Source organism: Ananas comosus, linkage group 15 (assembly GCF_001540865.1).
Source record: "Ananas comosus cultivar F153 linkage group 15, ASM154086v1, whole genome shotgun sequence".
Lineage (NCBI taxonomy): Eukaryota > Viridiplantae > Streptophyta > Magnoliopsida > Poales > Bromeliaceae > Ananas > Ananas comosus.
In genome coordinates, this window is record NC_033635.1 from 9498420 (window position 1) to 9523205 (window position 24786).

Here is a 24786-nt window from a genome sequence, read left to right on the forward strand (position 1 = left end):
AAATCTCGGAATATGAGCCATAGGTCGGAACACTGTCAACGACCCTCCAGAATGCCTGAAAAAATTCAGAACACTCATCAAACACTCGAACCTCGCAATTTGCAAAGGTCTAGTGCGTTACAGGTTTGAATAGTAGATTCAGAAGTTTATCATCGAAAGTGACTTATGAGTACAATTGCAATCGTACTCATACGAGTATAGTAGGCGGACTCTATATATATATATATATATACATATACATATATATATACATACGTATATGTATATATATACATATATATATATATATATATATATATATATATATATATATATATATATATATATATATATATATATATATATATATAGAACTAGACTGTAATGTTATCAATAGCATCAAGCTATTGATGCTATTAGATTTTCGTCCCTTGGATGAAAAAATGTACGGTTAGGATGATGTGGGACCCCTAAGGTTGAGTGAATTGTTGGTTGAATAGTATAATCTAAGAGGTAAAATAGTCAAAGTGTTAAATCTAACGGCAGAAAATTCGGTAGCACCAAATGCTTGGTGCTATCAATAGTATATATCAATAGCACCAAGCGGTCGGTGTTACCAAGTTTTCCGCCGTTAAATTTAATCCTTTGACTATTTCTATCCGTTAGATTATACTATTCAACCAACCACTCACTCAACTCTAGAGAATCACTATATATGTTCATCTTTATTCGTCTCATTTAGAGTAACCAATTTAGATGGTAAGTTAAGTTTTATTTAATGTAAATGCACGTAGACAACAACACATGTATCAAAATTTTTAAATAAAGTAGAATCGAAACTTAGATCCTCCAATTCAGTATAAAATTATCAACTAATTGTTGTATACAGTGATAGCGATAATAAATAATTTTCTCAATTAAGTTGTGTGGTCTAACAAGAAAATATTGTGGGCCGCGCCTAGATAACACATATTGAATCAGCGCAGTTGTATTTTGTTTATTTTTGTACTTTTGAGCCACGTGACAGAACTGAAGTCTACGACGAATTATTGCTTGTAATTATATACTGTCTAGTGCATGTTGTACGTCCCCTGAACACGTGAACACTTTCGTATTAATTTATTGCATTTCGTATTTTATATTATGAGTTTCGTGTGGCTACAACTTTTTTTATTAAAATTATTAATATTTTAATTAAAAAATTTTAAAAATTTTTAAACTTTGATAAGGTCCCGTTAGTTCGAGGAATAAGCGGGGATAACAAAAGTTATCCCCGCTATTTCGCCAAACAGGATGAAATTTGGCCGGGATATTTTATTCCGGTTAAACCACTACAACAGAATTAGATTATAGGGACGCATGTTTATGACACTTTTGTGTAAATGTCATATTTATGCTAAAACTTAAAAAAAAATCTACTAATGCCTAAATATAAAGTCTAATCCAATCAAAAATAAAAGGTACTCTACTCAACCCACCCCACGCAGCCCATTCGGCCTGATTACACACAGAAAAGAAAAATAAAAGAAAAAGGAAAGAAAAATCGATTACCATTTCTCCTTCTTCTCTCACTCAATTGACTGAAATTCTAGACGAAGATCTCTTCCTCTCGTCCTCCTCCGCCACCACAGCCAACGAGGTAGAGTTCCGGTGGTTGCTAGATACTTAAATAAATGTTGGTAAATTAGTAGCACTCTTTTAAATTATAGCGACACTCTTTAATTGTCACTATATACCTAACGACCCACATATAGCTAGGGCTGGCAAACGAGCGAGCCGGCTCGCGTTCGACTCGTGTTCGGCTCGATATTCGGCTCGCTCAAGCTCGACTCGAAATTAAATGAGCCGAGCTTGAACAAAATAAAAGGCTCGAAATTCATTTCAAGCCGAGCTTGAGTATTACTCGGCTCGTTCGAATTAGGCTCGAAAAGCTCGAAAAGCTCAAAAATTTTTAACTGTTGATTGATGCGATGTGTGGTTAGGATGATGGTGGTCCCCATTTAGAATGATAGTGGTCCCCTAGGGTTGAGTGAGTAGTTGGTTAAATAGTATGATCTAACGGATGAAATTGATTAATGGAATAAATCTAAGGGTCGAAAACTTATGAGTATAAAGGAGCCAATACTCATAAAAGTATAGTAGCCGGACTATATATATATATATATATGTATGTATATATGTATATTATATACATATATATACATACATATATACATACATATACATACATATATACATATATATATATATATATATAATATATATATAAGAAGAGAGAGAGAGAGAGGAGAAGAGAGAGAAGATTGGGCTGGAATACTATTGATAGCAAAAGACCCTTTTTGTCTATTAATATTTTAACCTTTGATAGAGAAATTGAAGGATAGAATATATAGTATCTTAGGTTGAGTTGGTCGCTTAAGTGAGTGGTCCCACTGGTTAATAATATTTATACCAACGTTAAGAAATTATAAGTGAGTGATCCGAAGCTAAAAACTTGATAATAAAAAAGTATTTTCTATCTAATAGTATTTAGCCCACCTATATATATATATATATAATATTATATATTATAATATACATGAATTTTAAAATATAAATAAGGTTTAATTTAATTTGGGCACATTATTTGGCCATAAATAAACCAACAATCGTAAACCGTGTCAAATTGAGCCAACTCTAAATTACATAATACACTCTCTCTTTCAGACTTTCAACTGTTACATCATAACCCTAAAACATGATAACATTCAAATATCCAAATCCACTTTTCTCCTCTCTCCTCGTCTTTCTTAATCTTTTTTCTCTCCTTCTCCTTCTCTCGCTCTCATACCCTCATTATCCATCAGAAGTCATCCTAGCTCACAAAATTTTCTTTTTTAATAATTATTTTGTCTTTGAACTATTGAACATGTTGCATCAAATTGTAGGTAATGTTCATAAAAATTAAACTATTTGATTTTTGCGTTTTGGTTTCTCTGCATTTATGATTATTATATTGATATAATCGGTCGGATTTCATCCGCTCTTTCGAGCTCGAGCTCGCTCGACTCAAAATTAGGTCGCGCTCGACTCGGCTCATTATTTCAACCGAGCTGAGCTAGATTTAGGTCGAATTAATTCAAGCCGAATTTGACTGACATAAACTCGCCAGAGCTCGTGCTCTTTCCACCGCCTATATAAGCAGACATTTATAAAAGTTCCGGTAATTTGACCTACGCACATTTTTTTTTTTTTTTTTTTTTTTGACTTATACTCTCGATATTAAAGTGTCGCTATAAACCTTTTTGTTTAGTAAACCTTGTTATTTTCGATTATCCGGAAAGTTTGAGATTTGTTATTCACGATTGATGGAATAGAGTATTCCGATGGCTAATTCAAATTATATTAAAATATAAATTGATCTGAAGTAAATTATGTAGACATGATATATTTTACATATTATAATAAATTATTTTGATTATAAAAATTATTAATTATACAATATTAATACATATTATTTATACTTAAATATTATAATAAGTTGTTTTTATTAAATTTAAGTTTAAGTAAAATTTTAAAAAAAATTATAAATTTATTTTAATAAATTATTGTATACTTATATATATAACAATGAGTGTACATCTAACCTATATTCTCTATCTTTTTATTCAAAAAAGATGTTGAAATTTTTTAAAGTATTATTTAAAATTAAATAAATAAATAAATAAATAAATTGTATTTTTTTGTAATTTTAAATAACATGATTAAATAATATTACCGTACGAACCAAATACAAAAATACTATATTCTTAGTAATAAAATAAATAGAAATAAGATTATCGAATATTTTTTTACTTATAATAATTTTTTATAGTGCGAACCAAACGCGCTTATTCTAATATTATAAACTCAAGCATTTTGATTTTGCAATCATAACATATAAAAAAAGTCAGAGACAATAATTTTTTCTTAATATCTCCCAAACAATTCCTAGTCTTCTAAAGTGACACTACAACAGAATTAGGTTATAGAGACACATGTTTGGAACACTTTTAAGTAAGTGTCTCATTTATGCTAAAACTTAAAAAAACATCTACTTATGCCTAAATATAAAGCCCAATCCAACCAAAAATAAAAGATTACTCTACTCAACCCACCACATGCACCCAGTCCATTTGACCCGATTACAAACATAAAAGAAAAAAAAAAGAAAAATCAATTACCATCTTTTCTTCTCTCTTCACTCAATCTATTGAAATTCTAGACGAAGAGCCTTTCCTGTCGTCCTCCTCCGCCACCGCAACCAACTAGATAGAATTTCGGTGGTTGCTAAATGCTTAAATAAGTGTTGGTAATTAGCAGTACTATTTTATGTTTTAGCGACACTCTTTAACTGTCACTATATACCTAGCGACTCCACATATAGCAATATTTTTTAAAAGTGTCGGTAATTTTAGCTAGCAGTATTTTTTGACATGTACCTATATTTAAAAGTGTCGCTATAGATCGTTTTTGTACGCATTCTTAAAGAAGGTTTCCTTAAATAAATTTTATATCGTAGATTGTGTTACCGTAGCCGATTGTTGTCGGATCAAATATTCCATCATCGTCCTATCGTCGAAAACATATAAATGCACGCAATCTTCGTGCTTTTGAAAGCACGCAAGAAGAAAACTTTAGAGCTATATATGTACACATGGGCGCGATGATCTTTACATGCATATATAGCATTTCCTACTTATTATATATTATTAGAATTCCTACAGTATTGGTGATATGGACTTATTATCATCAGCGCATGTTCGTGTTCTTCTCTTCTTTTTACATCTCATTTTTAATGCCGCCGCCGCCGCCGCAGGGCGGTGGGACCTCCTGCAGGGCAGCATCGGCGTGTCGGCCATGCACATGCAGCTCCTCCACAACGACCGCGTCATCATCTTCGACCGCACCGACTTCGGCCCCTCCAAACTCAACCTACCCGGCGGCGCCTGCCGCCGCGACCCCAACGAACTCGTCATGAAAGTCGACTGCACCGCGCACTCCGCCGAGTACGACGTCGCCGCCAACACCTTCCGTGCGCTCACCGTCCTCACCGACACCTGGTGCTCGTCCGGCACCGTCGCCCCCGACGGCACCCTTGTCCAGACCGGCGGGTTCAACGACGGCGACCGCAACGCCCGCACCTTCCGCCCGTGCGCGAATGCCGCCGGCTGCGACTGGACGGAGCATCCAAACGCCCTCGCGGCCCGCCGCTGGTACGCCACCAACCAAATCCTCCCTGACGGCCGCGCTATCGTAATCGGCGGCCGCGGCCAATTCAACTACGAATTCTACCCTAAAACCAATGCCGCCGCTGCAATTCCCCTCCCCTTCCTAGCGCAAACACACGACCCCGAAGAGAACAATCTCTACCCGTTCGTCCACCTCAATATCGACGGCAACTTATTCATATTCGCGAACAACCGCGCCATACTATTCGACTATGTGAGAAAAGCGGTGGTGAGGACGTACCCGGAAATGCCAGGCGGCGACCCAAGAAACTATCCGAGTACGGGCTCTTCGGTGCTGCTGCCGCTGAAGCCGGCGCCGACCGAAGCTGAAGTGCTCGTCTGCGGCGGGGCCCCGACAGGGTCCTGGGTGCAGGCGTCGAAGCACGGGAATTTCATGCGTGCGCTGGCTACCTGCGGCAGGATTACGATCACCGACGCGGCGCCGGCGTGGGCGATGGAGACGATGCCGCTGCCGAGGGTGATGGGCGACATGGTGCTGCTGCCGTCCGGCGAGGTGTGTGTGTCAACCGATTATCATCGATCTCTAAATTGATTTTATTTATAATAATTCAATCATTTCGAAATAAAAAGTAAATCTACAATCCAAGATAAATTGTAATTCTCATCCAAAGCCTATTTTCTTTTCTACAAATCTTTAAATTTTTGAATGGGAAAATGTAGAAATTATATAATTTCTTTTTGGTTGCAGATTTAATAGACTTTTTTTTTTTCCTACAATAATTCTTAAAAAAGTTATAATTTGTCATATAATTTCTGCAAAAAATTATTTGGTAAACTAACTCTTCTAGGTCTAACTCAGCAGCAGGTCGAGAGAGAAGCAAAAGATTATTGTGAATTAATTACTGTCTTTATTAAAAACAGTGAATCGTTCGTCTGTTCAAAAAATTTTATTTGTATTGCTTGTTCGGAGGAAAATCATTTTAAAAAATACTGTAAATTATTCATTATTTTTAAAATATGAGAGATAAACTGTGAATTATTTGTCGTTTTCATTTTAAAATCGAAAAATGGTAAACAATTTATCGTCTTCCTAGTTTCTAAACACAGATAAAATTAACGTCAAAATAAATTTTTGACAAAATTACGTAAAAAAACATAAATTTTTTAGGATAATTTGAAACAAAATTTTAGACTTAGCATTTCTTTTTCGCAATTCAGGTGCTCATAATAAACGGGGCGGGTACGGGGGCGGCGGGGTGGGAGATTGGCCATGATCCTGTGCTGGCCCCTGTCTTGTACCATCCCGACGCAGCGCCCGGCACACGATTTGCGGTGCAAGCCCAGGGAACGGTTCCCCGGCTGTACCACTCTACGGCGGTGCTGCTCCGCGACGGCCGGGTGCTTGTCGGGGGGAGCAACCCGCACGAGCGCTACGTCTTCACGAACGTTGAGTACCCGACGGAGCTCAGCCTCGAGGCCTTCTCGCCGGAGTACCTCAACCCCGCCTTTGCAGCCTTGCGGCCGCAAATCATTTCTCCCCTACTCCTTATAAACCACGGGAGGCCGTTCCTTCTACGGTTCCGCGTAGGTCAACCGTCGCTGAACAGCGTGTCGGTCACGATGGCGTCGCCGGCGTTCGCGACGCACTCGTTCTCGATGAACCAGAGGCTGCTGATTCTGGAGACGATGAAGCCGAGGGCGGTAGGAGGCGCGGCGGGGGTTTACGAGGTGGTCGCAACGGCGCCGGCGACGGCGATGCTGGCGCCGCCGGGGTACTATATGGTGTTTGTGGTGAATAATGGGATTCCAAGTGAGGGCATATGGGCGCAGATACAGTGAAAAATATATATTGTGTTTGAATGATACAGTATATAATAAGCATAAGAAGATGAATGAGGAAGAAATTAAAAGTGTGTGAAATGTGTGTGACAGTGTGTATACTAGATATGCATGCATGTGAAGCAAATCATGCACATTACATATATTTATTTTATTTAATTATTAATTTCACATTGTTTATCTATTAGAGCTTTTTGAATCAAGGCGTGAGGGAAATTGCTAAATTATACTATATTAAAAATGCATTCTATGACATGTCAAAGCTTTTTAGAGACAAATAGTTATTTTATATTATTTTCACATGTGTATGCCCATTATTACTTATAGTACTTTACACGTGAGGACATCACATTAGTATATCAATAATAAAAAATACTTTGCGTATATTGACCTTATCAGTTGTTGAAGTACTGACAGCTCACATTATATTATTCCAAAGCATTCTTGAAAATATTATAAAAGCCAAAGTATTCTAGTTCCTTGAGTACAGAATGCCAACAAATAATTCAAAAAGAGAAAAAAAACATAACCGAAAACACAACTAATCTGTGCCCACAAGTAGAATTAAATTATTTACGCATCAACACATATGCTTATGACGGAAAATGTTTTACATGTTAGACAACACCAATCTTAAATATTCTCTGTGTTGACGGCTCACATGACATTATTCCAATACATTCTTGACAATACGATTAAAGCTAAAATATTCTACTTAATTACTTGAGTGCAAAAAGTCAATAGATTACTGGGAAAGAGAAAAACATAAACCATAAAATTGGTTTACGTGATTTGGCCGCTAATCTATGTCCAAGGGTAGGGGTGGAAACGAGCCGAGCTCGAGCGAGCATACCTCAGCTCAGGTTTGGGTTGAAATTAATTTCGAGCCTAAATTTAGGCTCAAACTTGGTTTGAAATTAATTCGAGCCAAGCTCGAGCGAGCCTAACTTCAAGTCGAGCGAGCTCGAGCTCTAAACGAGCCGCTTGAAATTCTTAACATAGTGCAATCTATAGTTTAATTTTTATAAAACATTATCTAAACTTTGATACAAAAAAAGTCTAACAGTTCAACATATAAAATGAATGCATGAAATACGATATTGTAATATTAAAAAAATTAGGGAAGGCGACTCTGCGAGGAAGTGAAAAAGAGAAAGGAGAGAACAATTAGAGTAGAATTTTGCTGGTTCAATTTTGTGGGCCCAATAATCTAAATTTTATATACATATGATTAAAATACATAATATATATTATTTTATATAATTAAAATATATATTATATTTATTATATATATATATAAAGTTTGGCTACTATATTTTTATTAGTATTGATCCTTTTATACTCTAAGTTTTCGACCGATAGATCTATCCTTTAATTTAACCATTTTTATCCGTTAAATCATACTATTCAATGAACCACCCACTCAATCCTAGGGGGCCACTATCATCCTAATCGCACATCCAACGACTGAAAATTTATAAATATAAAAGGATCTATACTTATAAGAATAATTTAAACCTCCTAAATGAATTTCTAGCAAACTCTTGGCTAATCTAGGCTACAAATTATAGAGATTAGCAAGTGGATTTGGGTTTCTCCTGTAATTTTGGAAAAATCCTAGGTTGGAAAAGGGGTTTGCCTGTGGAGGTTTTAAAAATATTTTAATCCTTTAGAACCCTAATTGGGGGTTAGGAAAGCGTGTGAGGCTATTTGATTTCTAGTAGAGAAATCATTTAGTGATTCGAAATTGGTAATGAATGGATCTCTTGTATAGGGTAAGGAACGCTTGGGAGCAAGCTTGGAGATCCAAGAGATTGGCCTAATTGCAAGTGTCTACAAGCAATTAGGAAGCTTGAGGTGGGTTGTGCTTCACCGAAATGATTAGGTCGCTTCCATGCCAAGGTGTGAAGTATGGTATTATTAGATGCATGCATGTAATGGTAGATTAATTGATTTAAATGAGTAGGCATAAATTGTATGCTACTTATAGTAATATATCTACCATTGGATAGGAATTGGATAAGAATATAAGCATATGGAACATATAGGATATATGTATGCCTAGGTATGCTTATTGAACATAGGTGCATGGATGAACTCTAGAAAAATTAGAGAACTCAACAATTGGAAATAAGGACTAGATATCATGAATCCTAGGTATGGACAACTAGTGGCATGACTGGACATAGAACCTAGTGTCATTGAATATAGGTTGAATATTGAACCTAGAGTCGAATGAACCTAGGTGGGAATGACATAGGATCTAGTATGGTTGAACCTAGGTTATGAACTATAGTGGTAGGATGATCAATTGAACATGTGATTATGAACCTAGAGAGGTCGACATCATAGGGTATGTGACCGACCCTTGAGGCTTGGAAAGTGGGTTCCGGAATCTCAGAACTTGTAATTATCAATAGCTCTTGGCCGTGGGCGCATGCGGCATATTCCTCTCCCACCGCAAGAACTACGAGGATTGTGATGAAGGAAGATTCTTGGCCGCGGGTGCATGTGGCATGTACCTCTCCTACCGGAAGAATCTTCGTGCGCTAGGCTGTATGTGGCATGCTCCTTTCCCTATTGGGGATCCCGGCTGTAGGTGTATACAGCATGTTCCTCTCCATCAGGGGATCACTGACTAAGGGTGTACGCAGCTCTTTGCTGTCCGTCGGGCGCCTTGGTATGTGGATTGAAGGCTGAGGTGTATGTGGCATGTTTCTCTTCTCAGGCCTGAATGTGAGTAGTAGTCCGCTGATGATTGACTCAAGACCGAGTCGGGTGGTATAGCTTGGCTAAGGTAAAAGAACTTTAGGAGCGAATGGTAAAACGGTAGATCTACTTGAATTGGTTGCATTGTTGCATTTTTTGAGGCATAAGCATGATAATTGTTAGTTGTGTATAGTTATATATTTATATATATTGGTCGAACTTACTTATGTTGCCTCCTTTTGACCTGGTGGGTCGAGCTTTTTCCTTCGGTAGCCGTATCAACTAGGAGCTATATTTATAGTTCTCACCCCCATATTTTTCAGGTCCACACGTAAGCAGCATAGCGGCGCAAGAAAAGGGCGTAACTTGGTAGATAGCGCCCTACCACTGAGACCAGAGATAGAAGTACCCCGAGTCAGCATAACTGAGGGGTGTAGAAAAGAAACGAAAGAAACAAAAATTGTATTAAGTTTGGTTGTATTTGGAAGTCAAAAAAATGTAAATTTAATATAAATGCGATGTAAATGAGCTAAATGCTTTTAATAGTTTAACATTTTATGTTTGATGCCTTCCTTATGCATTTGGAATGTGAATTCCGTTGCTGGTTGGAACCACTTGCATTGTACTGTTTGCAACGCCTTGGACGTAGAGGAAAAATTCTGTCTGTTCGGCGGTCTGTCGACGCACCCGAATCCGACCAAGGAGGCGGGTCTCAGGGCGTGACAAGTAAATAAAAAATTTAAAGTTCAGGGATCAATTTCAATAGTATTTATAGATGATGGGTCTCTGTGTATTTGAATCCTAGTGAAAATCCTAATGGCTCTATTTACTCTTCTTTTTTTTTTATTTACTCCTTATTTTTTTAACCCTAGCTGTTCACTACTTGAATCTTTCTTTTGAACGACCTTTATTAGACGGTGCAACTAATTAGAACGCGAGTTTTCTATAGTGAGAGATTTATAATTTACCTATAAACTATTTAATAAAATCTATTAAAAATATATACATTCGGGTATCCGTATCCGATCTAGACCTGACCTATATCCGATCCATACCCCGTCTTAAGCGGCCAATAAAAATATTAGTTATTAGATAAACACATTAGATAACTAATTCTTAATGCGCTAATTAATCATAAATAATAAATTAATTAATTACTTATCTATTTAAACAATAGATAATGACTTAAATATATTAAATAGATTAATTAATAAATTAATATAATAATTAAAATTAGATTTAAACTTCAAGTAAGCTTGTTCTCAAAGCTTGTTCCAAGAGAAGGGTGGAAAGGTTGTTCCACCCTTATTCTCCCTTATTACCAATCATGGAGAACTACAACTTCTAAATTCAAAAAATAGCGTTGGGGTATAAGAGTTTATTCCCCTCTTTATACCCGAACCAAATACTAGGGTTTAGTGGGTGATTGATGGAATAATTTGATCTAAAGAGTAAAAATGGTTAAAAGGGTAGATCTATCGGCGGAAAACTGCAGAAAACTTGGTAGCACTTAGTGTTGTTGATAGCATTTTAGCTAGACTATCTCTCTCTCTCTCTCTCTCTCTCTCTCTCTCTCTCTCTATATATATATATATATATATATATATATATATATAATTGAGCTCCTATGCTTTTATAAGTACCAAGTCATTGGTACTTGTAGGTTTTCGACCCTTGAGTAAAGGATGTGCGGTTAAGATGATAGTGATCTCTTTTTAGGGTTGAGTGATTAATAGTGGTCGAATAGTATGATCTAATGGGTAGAAATGGTCAAAGGGTAATCTAACTGCAAAAATTTACAAGCATCTAGTGCTTGGTGCTTTTACAAGCACTATAGCCGAACTCTCTTTATATAGAAAGAGTGTAATACACTGAACTTTAGTGAATTGCAAAGTTCTACTGTAAGAATAATATTTATAACTATTTGAGCTATTTTGAGGGTTGTTGGTAGTATACCGACACCTAACTTAAGCTCTTTGAGTGAGAGAAAGGGTTTCTAACACTAAAATCTGCAAATTGTAGATTTTGAGTGTTGAGTACCGGTACCTGAGTGGGGTACCGGAACCCCTATAGAGTGCCAGAATAGACTGCTCTCGGGTTTGAGAGGTTGGGTGTTGAGTACCAGTACTGAGTCGGTGAGTATCGGTACTGGGCTGAGTACCGGTACTGCATCGGGCTGGTACCGGTACACTGCATTATAGCCGAAGGTCCAGTGCTCGGGTTTTGTGTGCCTGAGTGCTAGGTACCGGTACTCCAATTCGAGTACCGGTACTCAATATGGAAAAATATTTTTTTTGTGGGTTGGTGAGGGGTCTTTTGGTAATTGTGTTGTTGGATTTATCTTCAACCGACCCCCAGCTAGTTCCTTTTGTGCTGGAGCTGGGGAAAAGGCTGGTAAGCTTTCTCTTCTTTCCCTCTCTAGAATTGATCTCAAATTCTTGTGGAATTAATGAATTGATCCTTTTACTTGCTCTTTTCCACGTAGGTTTGCTTTGTGAATCTTGGAGAAAGCTTGGCTGTGAAGTTGGAGGCTTGTTTGAGGATTTAATTTCAATCCTAGCTTAAGTGTATCTTGGTTTGGAGCTCTTTGGAAGGTTAGTAAGCTAATCACCCCTTTTAGGTGTGAATTTGGGAGAAATTGTGGAACTAAGGGATATAATTTGAGATTTCTGATTATGAGACTTTTGCAATCTAAGTTGTGGTTGATAAACTCTCTTTTAGGTTGGAATTGAAGCATCCCAAACTCAAGTGGAGTTTTGGAAAGAGTTTTCCTCTCGTTAAGGTATTTTTATCTATTTTGGGTTGATTTTTAAGAAATTTCGTGGGAGGCTTATTAGAAGCTCCTAACCTAATTAGAATTTTGGTTTGGGTGCTACGAGGCTTGAGGACATCCTCGTTCGAGGGAACGAAAGAATTCAAAGAGTATCCGGTGGGTTTGACCTCACTGAAATGGATGAACTCCCTCTATATCTTCCTTATTATTATGAGACATAATTTGGTGTATCATGATCTAGTAGAATTTTCGAATGTATGATACAATTATGTTATATGTAGAAATTTCATACTCTATGTAGTAGTAGAGCATTATCATATGAACTTGTAAACTAGATGGCATGTAAATATATTTTCCTCTTATACAACACTAGAACGCATGATAGAGATGAGTAAATGGAAGTCCTACAGGAATTCACATGATTAATGAAATTACTGAGTTCAATTTGTATAATTTGCATGACAGCTAATGTATGCGTTTTAGATAAGAGCAAATATGACCTATTGTATGGTAGAGATGAAGTATAAAGTTGAGCATATTGCACTTAACTATTTACATAACTAAGTGAGTACTGTGACGTTGCACTCGACCTTTAGGTCGACAGCAGCCTTTCATGTTGGGCATAACAAAGAGGATGGCTACGCCTTTAGGCGAATAAAAAGGAGCAATTGTATATAATTGTTCAGTTTAATGAAATTGCTTTCATGTTTACCTGGTACTCCATGAAGAAGAGGCTCATGTAGCAGGACATGTGCATGACTTAAATCATGGTTTAGTTAACACTTTTGTAGTTCATTGAACACGGCAGTGGAAAATAGTATATCTTTTATTGAATCAATGAGAGGTGCAACTAGTGTAGACTTAAACCAAGTTAATATATCGTTACCTGACTTTCGAGTTGTTGTTATGATTTTAGACATGATAATTGAGTATGTGACTAGTGGACATTATGTTATTGATCACGCTTACTTGCCATTGTGCTCATTCGCACAAGCTTGTGAAGGTTGCTCCCTACAAGCCGACACTCCGAAGTTAGTCTTCCGACGACAGATCGCCAGTGCGGGACTGAGCGCCGAAGTAGATTGCCGTGAGGAGTGTTGACTACCACGAGATCATTAGGCACGGCTTGAGCTGGGACTTTATAACATGTAATTCCCTCGTTAATTGGGTAAATGTAAATAAACTTAACATTAGATAGACATACTAGTAGATGTTACCTTGTGACATTTGTTAAGGCATACCTAGTAAATGAATATACTAGAAAGTTAACATTCCTATTAGTCATTAATTGCAATGACATTCTTATATTAGTGTAGGAAGGTAGCTATATGATGACATTAGCTGGTTAATTATAATGATGGAATTTCTCTTTAATTATGGCATATAGTTTAAAAATGGACAAACATATAACTTGCATGAATTATAAAAGTTGCATACGTGATGATTAGTATAATAGATATGTTAGAAAACAAATCATGTTTAGGCATGTTTATAGTTGAACTATTTCAATTAATTGTTGTATTTACGTTTCCTACTTGCTATATTTTTTTCATGCCTTAGTTGACCTAGTGGTGTATTTCGCTACTCTCAGCGGCTTACCCACTGGGAACTATTGTTTAATAGTTCTTACTCCCAGTTGTTTATTATTTTTATTGCAGAGCCTTCCGCAACGGGAAAGGTTAGGGTTCGTGGCAAGGGGTCAGCGACTAGCTAGAATCTCCTTGATGTTTTGATAAATGGACCCGTAGAAAGCTTCTTTGGTTTAGTTTAAAGATGTATTCTTGAAACTTTCTAGTATGTATGTTTTACTTAGTGTTATGAAGATTGTAGTTTTTGAGATGTATTTAGTTTGAATTTATGTATCTATGTTCTTGTTCTGATTACCATGTTAAGAATGGTTGATACTTCTCTCTATATTTTTTGTAGACGCTTGGTGTGCATCGGAGATGTTTGGTGTACATGGCGGATCTTTGTAAGCTATCGGTGGGCTTTCGCTGTAATCCGGGCGAGAGAGAGAGAGAGAGAGAGAGAGAGAGAGAGAGAGAGAGAGTTTTGCTACCATGCTATCAATAGTACCAAGCGCTTGGTGCTACTAAGATTTCCACCGTTAGATCTATCACTTTGACCATTTTCATCCGCTAGATTATACTATTCAACCAAACACCCACTCAACCCTAAGGGGTCACTATTATTCTAACCACACATCTTTTTATCGAAAGGACGAAAACCTTCGTGCACTAATATTCTTGGCACATTAACTTCACTCTATTTTGTGGTGAATCTACTTCTTGCAAAGATAATTCTTCCTTAACTTGGCAGACCTATGAGTAATCTGGCTTGAGCATTCAATATATGTACTATCTCTGTTCATCTATGTTCGCCTCATTTACAGTAACCTATTTAGATGGTAAGTTATGTTTTTTTTTAATATAAGTGCACGCAGACGACAACAGATGTATCAAAATTTTTGCGTAAAGTACTAAATTTGAAGCTTAAATCCTCTAATTCTTTATAAAATTATGGAAAAACTTCAAAAACCCCTCCTGTGGTTTCATACATTTTCATTTTAGTATCCTGTGGTTTAAAGTGTATCAAATTAGTACCCTATGGTTTCTCACTTTATCACTTCAGTACCCTGTAGTTTTAAAGTGTATAAAGTTAGTACTCTATGATTTTATTTTTGTATCAAGTTAGTACTCTGTGGTTTTATTTTTCTATCAAGTTAATACTCTATAATTTTTAAATCACAGGGTACTAAAGTGATAAAATGTGAAACCACATAGTACTAAAATGATAAAGTGTGAACCATAGAGTACTAACTTCATACACTTTAAACCATAGGGTACTAAAGTGAAAAAGTGCAAAATCACAGAATACTAACTTGATACATTTTAAATCACATAGTATTAAAGTGATAAAAAATGAAACTATCCGGAGGTATTTGAAGTTTTTTCTAAAATTATCAACTAATTGTTATATACATTGATAGTGATAATAAATAATTTTTTCAAGTTGTGTGGTCTACAAGTTCAAATTGTGGGCCATGTCTAGAAAGCACATATATTGAATCAGCGCAGTTGTATTTTATTTATTTTTTGTACTTTTGAGCCACGTGACAAGACTTAAATGTACGACGAATTATTGCTTATGTCAAGTGCACGTGTACGTCCCCTGCACACGTGAACACCTTCGTATTAATTTATTGCATTTCGTATTTTATATTCTGATTTTCGTGTGGCTAGAATTTATTTATTAAAATTATCAAAATACTTTAGTAAAAATATTTTAAATTTTTTTTTAACTCTAAGATTCAAAAATATAAGGAATACTTATATATATAACAGCGAGTGTATACATTTTGGTTTTGCAATTATAACATATAAAAAGCCAAAGACAATAATTTAATAAAAGAAAGGTTTTCTACATAATTATTATTTAGTAAATATAAAATTTGATTTTAAATAATTTTAATAGTATATATCGTGTTAATGAAGTCAATCGTCGTCGGATCAAATGTTCCATCATCGTTCAATCATCGAAAATATATCAGAGCACAAAAGCCTCTATACTTTTGAAAACACAGAAAACAGTAAAGTCTAGAGCTATATATATATATATATATATATATATATATATATATATAGAGTAGAGCTAAAATACTTGTAAAAGTATCATCCAAGTGATACTTGTGTGTTTTTAGCTCTTGGATGGAGAGATCTGAGGTTGAGATGATGGTGGTAGATGGTGGTAGGTGGTGGTAGGTGGAATAGTGTTTGATCCAAAGGCTATTAGTAATAAAAAAGTAGATCCAATGGCTAAAAACACACAAGTATCACTTGGGTGATACTTGTAAAAGTATTCTAGCCCTACTCANTCTTTACCATTCCAATGCTATAAACTCGAGCATTTTGGTTTTGCAACTATAACATATAAAAAGCCAAAGACAATAATTTAATGAAAGAAAGGTTTTCTATACAATTATTATTTAGTAAATATAAAATTTGATTTTAAATAGTTTTAATAGTGTATATCGTGTTAATAAAGTCAATCGTCGTCGGATCAAATGTTCTATCATCGCTCAATCATCGAAAATATATAGAAGCACGAAAGCCTCTATGCTTTTGAAAACACAGAAAAAATAAAGTCTAGAGCTATATATATATATACACAGAGGGCGTGATGATCTTAACATGCATAGCATTTCCTACTGAACTCTAAAATTCATACACACATTATACATTATTAGAATTCCTGTAGTGTTGATATGGACTTATTATCATCAGCGCATATTCCTGTTCTCCTCTTCTTTTTCCATCTCATATTTAATGCAGCCGCCGCGGCCGCCGCTGCAGGACGGTGGCACCTCCTGCAGGGCAGCATCGGCGTGTCGGCCATGCACATGCAGCTCCTCCACAACGACCGCGTCATCATTTTTGACCGCACCGACGTCGGCCCCTCCAAACTCGCCCTCGCCGGCGGCGCCTGCCGCCACGACCCCAATGAACTCGACATGAAAGTCGACTGCACTGCGCACTCCGCCGAGTACAACGTCGCCGCCAACACCTTCCGTCCGCTCACCGTCGTCACCGACACCTGGTGCTCGTCCGGCACCGTTGCCCCCGACGGCACCCTCGTCCAGACCGGTGGGTTCAATGACGGCGACCACAACGCCCGCACCTTCCGCCCGTGCGCGAATGCCGCCGCCTGCGACTGGACGGAGCATCCGAACGCCCTCGCGGTCCGCCGCTGGTACGCCACCAACCAAATCCTCCCCGACGGCCGCGCGATCATAATCGGCGGCACCGGCCAATTCAACTACGAATTCTACCCTAAAACCAATGCCGCCGATGCCGCTGAAATTCCCCTCCCCTTCCTGTCGCAAACACACGACCCCGAAGAGAACAATCTCTACCCGTTCGTCCACCTCAATATCGACGGCAACTTATTCATATACGCGAACAACCGCGCCATACTATTCGACTATGTGAGAAACGCGGTGGTTAGGACGTACCCGGAAATGCCGGGCGGCAACCCCAGAAACTATCCGAGTACGGGATCTTCGGTGCTGCTGCCGCTGAAGCCGGCGCCGACTGAAGCCGAAGTGCTCGTCTGCGGCGGGGCCCCGACAGGGTCCTGGGTGCAGGCGTCGCAGCACGGGAACTTCCTGCCCGCGCTGGCTACCTGCGGCAGGATTAAGATCACCGACGCGGCGCCGGCGTGGGCGATGGAGACGATGCCGATGCCGAGGGTGATGGGCGACATGGTGCTGCTGCCGTCCGGCGAGGTGCGTGTGTCAACCGATTATCATCGATCTCTAAATTGATTTTATTTATAATAATTCAATCTTTTCGAAATTAAAAGTAAATCTACAATCCAAAATAAATTGTAATTCTCACCCAAAGCCTAATTTTTTTTCTATAAATCTTTAAATTTTGAATGAAAAAAAGTAGAAATTATATAATTTCTTTTTGGTCGCAGATTTAATAGACTTTTTTTTCCTGCAATAATTCTTAAAAAAGTTATATATAATTTGTCAAATAATTTCTGCAAAAAAATTATTTGGTAAACTAACTCTATTAGGTCTAATATTACAACAGGCCGAGAGAGAAGCAAAAAATTATTGTGAATCAATTACTGTCTTTATTAAAAACGGTGAATCATTCGTCGGTTTAAAAATTTTCATTTGTATTGCTTGTTAGGAGGAAAATGATTTTAAAAAATACTATAAATTATTCATCATTTTTAAAATATGAGAGATAAACCGTGAATTATTTATCATTTTTGTTTTAAAATCAAAAAATGATAAACAATTTATCGTCTTCCTAGTTTCTAAACACAGATAAAATTAACGTCAAAATAAATTTTTGACTTAGTATTTCTCTTTCGCAATTCAGGTGCTCATAATAAACGGGGCGGGTACGGGGGCGGCGGGGTGGGAGATTGGCCACAATCCTGTGCTGGCGCCAGTTTTGTACCATCCAGACGCAGCGCCCGGCAAACGATTTGCGGTGCAAGCCCAGGGAACAGTTCCCCGGCTGTACCACTCGACGGCGGTGCTGCTCCGCGATGGTCGGGTGCTTGTCGGGGGGAGCAACCCACACGAGCGCTACGTATTCACGAACGTTGAGTACCCGACGGAGCTCAGCCTCGAGGCTTTCTCGCCGGAGTACCTCGACCCCGCCTTTGCAGCCTTGCGGCCGCAAATCATTTCTCCCCTACTCCTTATAAACCACGGGAGGCCGATCCTTCTGCGGTTCCGCGTAGGTCAACCGTCGGCGAACGGCGTGTCGGTCACGATGGCATCGCCAGCATTCGCGACGCACTCGTTCTCAATGAACCAGAGGCTGCTGATTCTGGAGACGATGAAGCCGAGGGCGGTAGGAGGCGTGGCGGGGGTTTACGAGGTGGTCGCGATGGCGCCGGCGACGGCGATGCTGGCGCCGCCGGGGTACTATATGGTGTTTGTGGTGAATAATGGGATTCCAAGTGAGGGCGTATGGGCACAGGTACTTTGAGAAATATATATTGCTTTTGAATGATACAATATATAATAAGCATAAGAAGATGAATTAACGAAGAAGAAATTAAATGTGTGTGAAATGTGTGTGAAATGTGTGTGAGAGTGTGTGTATTAGATAGCATGTGAAGCAAATCGCATGCTATTGTGCTGTGTCATTACTCTGTCAATTGGATTTGTTAAACTCGGGACTATGATCCTGGCTAAGTTTTAATAAATAAATTGGAATAATTTTTAGTAGAAATTATTTATAGTCTCATCGTTATTTAGCCACTGATATAAATATATCTCTTATTCGATGGATTTGTAAGGCGAATGAGAAATAATATTGAATATTTGGCTAGGATTTACAAAAAGAGATTTTTTTTTTTTGATTGTAAATTTATAGCCTGACTATGCAGTTTTTGTTTTCCACTCTTTCTCAATTATCTTTTGACTTTTCTCACTCAAGTAATTAGAATATTTTAGCTTTAATCGTATCTTTAAGAATGCATTGGAATAAAATTATGTGAGCTATCAGCATATCAACAGTTCATAACGTTATTATTGTATAACATGTAAAGTATTTCATGTTATAAACATACCAATATAATGTCTAGGCGTGTAAGTAATTTATTTTTACTCGTGAACATAGACTAGTTGCCGCGGAATCACGTAAATTGATTATGCGGTTTATGTTATCTCTCTTTCTGAATTATTTGTTGAGTACTCGTACTCACTAAACTAAAAAAATCTAGCTTTTATTATATTTTCAAGAGTAGAATATTTTATCTTTTATAATATTTGGCCTTTTTTGCATAAAAATTTCAATAATAAAACGGTCATAATATGTTCAAAGAATGATTTGGAATAATATTATATGAGCTGGAGTCAGTAGATCAACAATATATAAGGCCTATGTACCCAAAGCATTTCGCTTTATTGAAATACTAATGTGATGTCACTATAATTAATAACTAGTTTAGGGCCCGCGCTTCGCGGCGAATCAACATTAGCAACCTAAAATATTAGTTCGATTTTCGATTTAAAATCAAAATTTAAAATTTGATTCCATAGTTGAATTTTAAATTATCATTCAGATTTAAAATTCAAAATTGATGAATTTTAAATGAATATCTTTCAGACCTAGATTTTAAATATTAATTTTAACTTTAAATATCAAATATCAAATTTAAAATTTTAGGGTTCAAATATTAGATTTTATTTTTTAAATTTTAAATTTTAAATTTTGCAATTCAAAATTTAAATTTTAAAATTTAGAAACTGAAATTCTAAATTTAAAATTGTAAAATTTTAAAATTTAGTTTTAGTAATTAAGATAACATGTAAAATTTTTAAATTTTAAGCTTTAAATTTTAATTTTCAAATTTTAATATTTTAAATATTAAATTATAAATAGAATTTAAAAATTTTAAATATTAAATTTTTGAATATTTTAAAATTTATTTTAGTGATTAAGATATAAATATAAAATTTTAAAATTTTAAGTTTTAAATTTTAAATTTCAAATTTCAATATTTAAATATTAATATAAATTGAATTTAAAAATTCAAATATTAAATTTCAAATATTGAAATTTCAATTTCAAATGTTAGATTTAAATTTTAAACTTCAACAATTTATATTTTAAATTTTAATTTTAATTTTAAATAATAAAAATTTTAAATTTTAATATTTAATTTTCAAATTAGGTTTGAAATTTAAATTTTCAACTTAAATTCAATTTTTCTTTTTAAATTTAAAATTTTTAATTTCAAGTGAAAATTTGCAACCCAGAGAGAGAAGAGAGAAGAGAGAGAGAGAGAGAGAGAGAGAGGGGAGGGGCGGTCGCTCGACCCCCAACGCACGCCCGTGCGTTCGCCCACGCGCCGTGCGTCCACCGTGGAAGAGGAAGAAGAGGAGAGGAAGGGGGGAGGGGGGAAGGGAGAGGGGAAGAGGGTGGGGGGTAGGGAGAGGGAAAAAGGGGAGAGAGAGTCGCGCCGTGACTCGTGCCCGTGCATGCTCCAGCCGCCCGCCCGTGTCATGCCCACCCACTCTGCCATGTGCGCGTGACCCGCGCCCGGCGACCGCTCGCGCCCTAGCGCGCCTGAGCCCGCCCGTGCTGCTACTGCACGCGACTCGTGCCCGACGCCCGCTCACGCCCCTCGCGCGCCTGCGCCTGCCCGTGCTGCCACATGCGCCCGTCCCGCGCCCATGCCTGCCCCCCCTGCCACGCGACCTGCGCCCATGCCCGCCCCCGCCTACGCTGTACCCAGGCTGAAAAAAAAAAAATGGGTCCCACCATAGCCCCCGACCAAACGCAGGGAGGCTTCGGAGAAACTCAACTTTTATTATATCTACAGATTAGCATGCATACAACTGAGAATAGTGGCCATCTAGCTTATGGGGAGCGAGGTCCCCACATCTCTAAATGTGGGATAAACAATTTTCCCCAACATTGCTAAATTATACAATATTAAAAACGCGTTATCTGACAGCTGAATTATTAATTATAGTACTAACTGTAATTCGGTTGAGAAACAAGTTTCGTGAAATTAAAAATATGGTAAATGCGTACAGAACTTACTTGAGTTGTGGATTTTTTTTGAACTGATCATTCAACTATTCAAAATATCACGCCTCAGGGTTTTTTTGAGTAATTCTTTTTAGAAAAACTAACGAAAAATATGTAAATATTTTTTTAAAAAATACCTTTGACAACACCCCGCTGACGTACACAGATCTGCCACATGGACAAAAGATCCCCTGTATTGACGAACAGAATCTCTCTTATACATGCACGGCATCACACCATAGTACAAGATCGAGCATACATACAACCACACAACACAAGTATCTAATGATCATTAAACAACAATATTTCACAAGTATCTATTAATATTTAAACATTTGAAGAAAATAAACTAAACTAATCTAGTAGCAGGATAATAACCATCAATGACGGATAATTCTGGACAGAATTATCTAGCGCCGCCCCGACCCTCACTGCTCGCATTACTTGAAAAAATGGTGAGGGGAGAGAACATATAAATATGTCTACTCTCCCAGTGGGTACCGCAAGCCGACGAAGGCGAGTCGTATTCACCGGCTAAGGAAGAGATAACCAAAGTAATGAACAAATATCATAAGATCAGTAGTAACGAAATAATAACAGGTAATAAATACGAAAATACTGCTACTGAATAGAAAACGACAACTAGGCATAATCAACAGGTATCCTGGAATAATGGCAATAATGGCTAGGAAAGAGTTACAACTTTCAATCAATATATATAACTATCCGCTACTTTAATTATCAACGGAATATATCAATGCATCAAATGGGTGAATAGTACCAACAACCAAACCAACTGCCATATTGATCGAAAGACCTCAGGCTAAACCACATCATGCTCACCCACCTGGCATTTAACCCTAACAGGCACCTCGTAGAGCTCACGGATTGAAAGTACGATCATTTTTTTTCAGAATAGAACACTCTCTTGCAATGGATCAGACCACTGGTGTACGTGAAAATGCTCACGAGCTGTGATAATCGATATAATATGCTTAATGTTCAACAATGGCAACTAGCCGAAAGAGTAATTCACAACTGTCTGACCGAATTAGATCCACTGTTCCCGAAGGAAATGTCACTATGTCACTGACCTATAAAGACTATATAACCAAGTCACCATATCACTAACTTATAAGGTCTATATAATCAAGTCACCATATCACTGACCTATAATATCACCATGTAACTAATACGAATGTCACCAATTATCATAATCAAATCATGACAACTAATCATAATCAATATTACTCTAGAACTAGATCATGACACCATAGATAAAAATACTGTAGAATAGACAAACGAAAAATCAAAGGACGCCTAAAAGCTCAGTAAGTAAACATAGATGTACTATGCAATCACAAAGGAAAAGAAAAAGGAAGAAGTCAACGAGCAAGCAGCGTTGAACTGACTTCGAATCAAAATACCCATCTCTACCGTAGAATAGAACCAAACCGGGTCGTTGAATCCCCTGTCGATGCCTCCGGCCACAGTCCAGACCTATGCAAGGTTCCATCCAAAACCGTAATTAGCTCAAACCCGCTAATTACAAAAACACTATGATTCCGAGTGAATTCAAACAGTCGAACAATCTGGTTTCCGAATTCCGTTCCATAGTCATCGAAAGGTCACTTGATTGTCACACCGATTCGTCGAAACGGCACCCCAACCCACAAGGTGTCCCAAATTGAGCCCCACACCTATCCTACTTTACTTGCTATCCCAACACATCATTTTAATGCTATTGGGGCAGCCGCACAAGTAGTGCGCCAAAACGAAAAACGAAAATCCGAAAATCACCGGTTTGGCTCCCGGAATACCCATTTCGGCATCGGAACCACCCGTAACCCTCTTGCTGCAACCAGAGGTGCATGTCAAACCTCACGCTAAAACATCCAATAAGGTCCATACTCTGCTGTGAATAGCAGCAACCCGCGCGCTAAGAAACCGCACCAGAAATTGCTCGATTTCGACATTTTGGGGCCCAGATTAGCCCCGAAGCATTCCGAACAACTCCAAAGTTAATTCGGCCTTCCACCCTATCTCAAAATACTCAATTTTGGGTGTTGGGACAGCTGCACGCTAAGTGGTGCGATCCGAATGCGAAAACGCCAAAATCCGTCGTGTTGGGTTACCAAAAATTGCCATTTTCGGGTTCAGAACCCATCTAGGGTCATTCATTGTTCAGTGTTTCACACTAGCAACTTCCTAACAAACCAACCACGTTATACAACTGCTGCAATTATCAGCAAAGGCCTGCTCCTAAAATAGGAGCCCCAAAAGCATGATAATAGTGCAAAAAGACATCGTTCTATGTGCCGGTTGCTACGAGATTCGAACAGAGAGGTCCTTGGGCTTCGAACACCATGCTCTAGCACTCAACACATGAGCCAATGCTGTCCAGGACAGTCCCAATGCGAAAAGCATCACTATGACATTAAGTCGAACACCTGGCGGGCATTAATAACACATAGTAAGGCAGTGTTTAGGGATTTACCACTCATTTCAAGACTTAGAATCCCAGCCAAGGTGTCATCTGAAAGATTTCGAGGTCCCGAATGTCGTGCTCGCTGTCCGGAGCACAACAGACGATCGAGGAAGAAGTTTAAGCAACAAGAACTTCTAGTTTCAAGGTTCTCAAGAGCGACAATGGAGAACCCAAGGCTTGGAGCCAAACTAATCATCGCGAAGGTGAGCACGGCCATCAGCAAGCACTCAGGAGGGCTGTGCTCACAAGCTAGAGGGTCTCCGATATTCGAACTAGCCAGGATAGGGTGCTCGGCCAGCAAGAGTCCAAACATGAGCCCAGCAGAGGACCAGCATCCCATGGGCGGGCAGGGGTGGTCGGCGTCGACCCTGCTGGGTTGGTCCCGGCCGAAGACAACCTCCGGGTGCGGCATTCGGCGGCGGAGAGGCGGCGGTGGCCCGGATCTGCATGATCTACTCCGGGCTCGCTCGAGTTCGGGTTCGACAGAGAGACCTTTCTCGGAGAAGCCTGGACCGGTTGGGGTGGCAGAAGAGATGGCCGTCGAGCACCTTGCCGCCGGCAGTGTGGTGGGGGCGACGGTGGATGCGGCAGTGTGCGCGCGCGCGCGCCAACGGGTCAGATTCGGGACGAATTTTCAAAAATCTGAATCCGAACCCCACTCCAAATCCGAGACCCGAATTCGAATCTGAACCCGACAGATTTTAAAAATCCATATCC

The 24786-nt window shown here is 38.2% G+C and overlaps 3 protein-coding genes and 1 long non-coding RNA gene across 8 annotated transcripts; 3 read left to right on the forward strand and 1 right to left on the reverse strand.

Moving 5' to 3' along the window:
* Positions 4667-7208, forward strand: LOC109721128 (aldehyde oxidase GLOX-like). Its single transcript, XM_020248557.1, has 2 exons — positions 4667-5742; positions 6408-7208. The coding sequence occupies exons 1-2, from the start codon at positions 4735-4737 to the stop codon at positions 7026-7028; spliced, it is 1629 nt and encodes a 542-aa protein (XP_020104146.1). The 5' UTR covers positions 4667-4734; the 3' UTR covers positions 7029-7208.
* LOC109720961 lies at positions 12120-13706 on the forward strand. Of its 2 annotated transcripts, none has more exons than XR_002219110.1 (4): positions 12120-12131; positions 12223-12331; positions 12459-12519; positions 13505-13706. It is a non-coding gene; the product is annotated as an uncharacterized LOC109720961 (long non-coding RNA). The 2 variants fall into 2 exon arrangements; XR_002219109.1 differs by having other exon boundaries at positions 13514-13706.
* LOC109720969 (aldehyde oxidase GLOX-like) lies at positions 16627-19271 on the forward strand. The gene is made up of 2 exons (XM_020248345.1): positions 16627-17794; positions 18405-19271. Exons 1-2 carry the CDS (start codon positions 16775-16777, stop codon positions 19023-19025), a joined length of 1641 nt encoding a protein of 546 aa, XP_020103934.1. The 5' UTR covers positions 16627-16774; the 3' UTR covers positions 19026-19271.
* On the reverse strand, positions 21838-24660 carry LOC109721112. Of its 4 annotated transcripts, XM_020248532.1 has the most exons (3): positions 24079-24660; positions 22994-23081; positions 21838-22115 (listed from the first exon to the last, which is right to left on the reverse strand). In XM_020248532.1, the coding sequence occupies exons 1-3, from the start codon at positions 24479-24481 to the stop codon at positions 22109-22111; spliced, it is 498 nt and encodes a 165-aa protein (XP_020104121.1). In that variant the 5' UTR covers positions 24482-24660; the 3' UTR covers positions 21838-22108. The 4 variants fall into 4 exon arrangements, with proteins under 4 accessions (XP_020104121.1, XP_020104120.1, XP_020104119.1 ...); XM_020248531.1 differs by lacking the exon at positions 22994-23081; XM_020248530.1 differs by lacking the exon at positions 21838-22115 and having other exon boundaries at positions 22122-23081.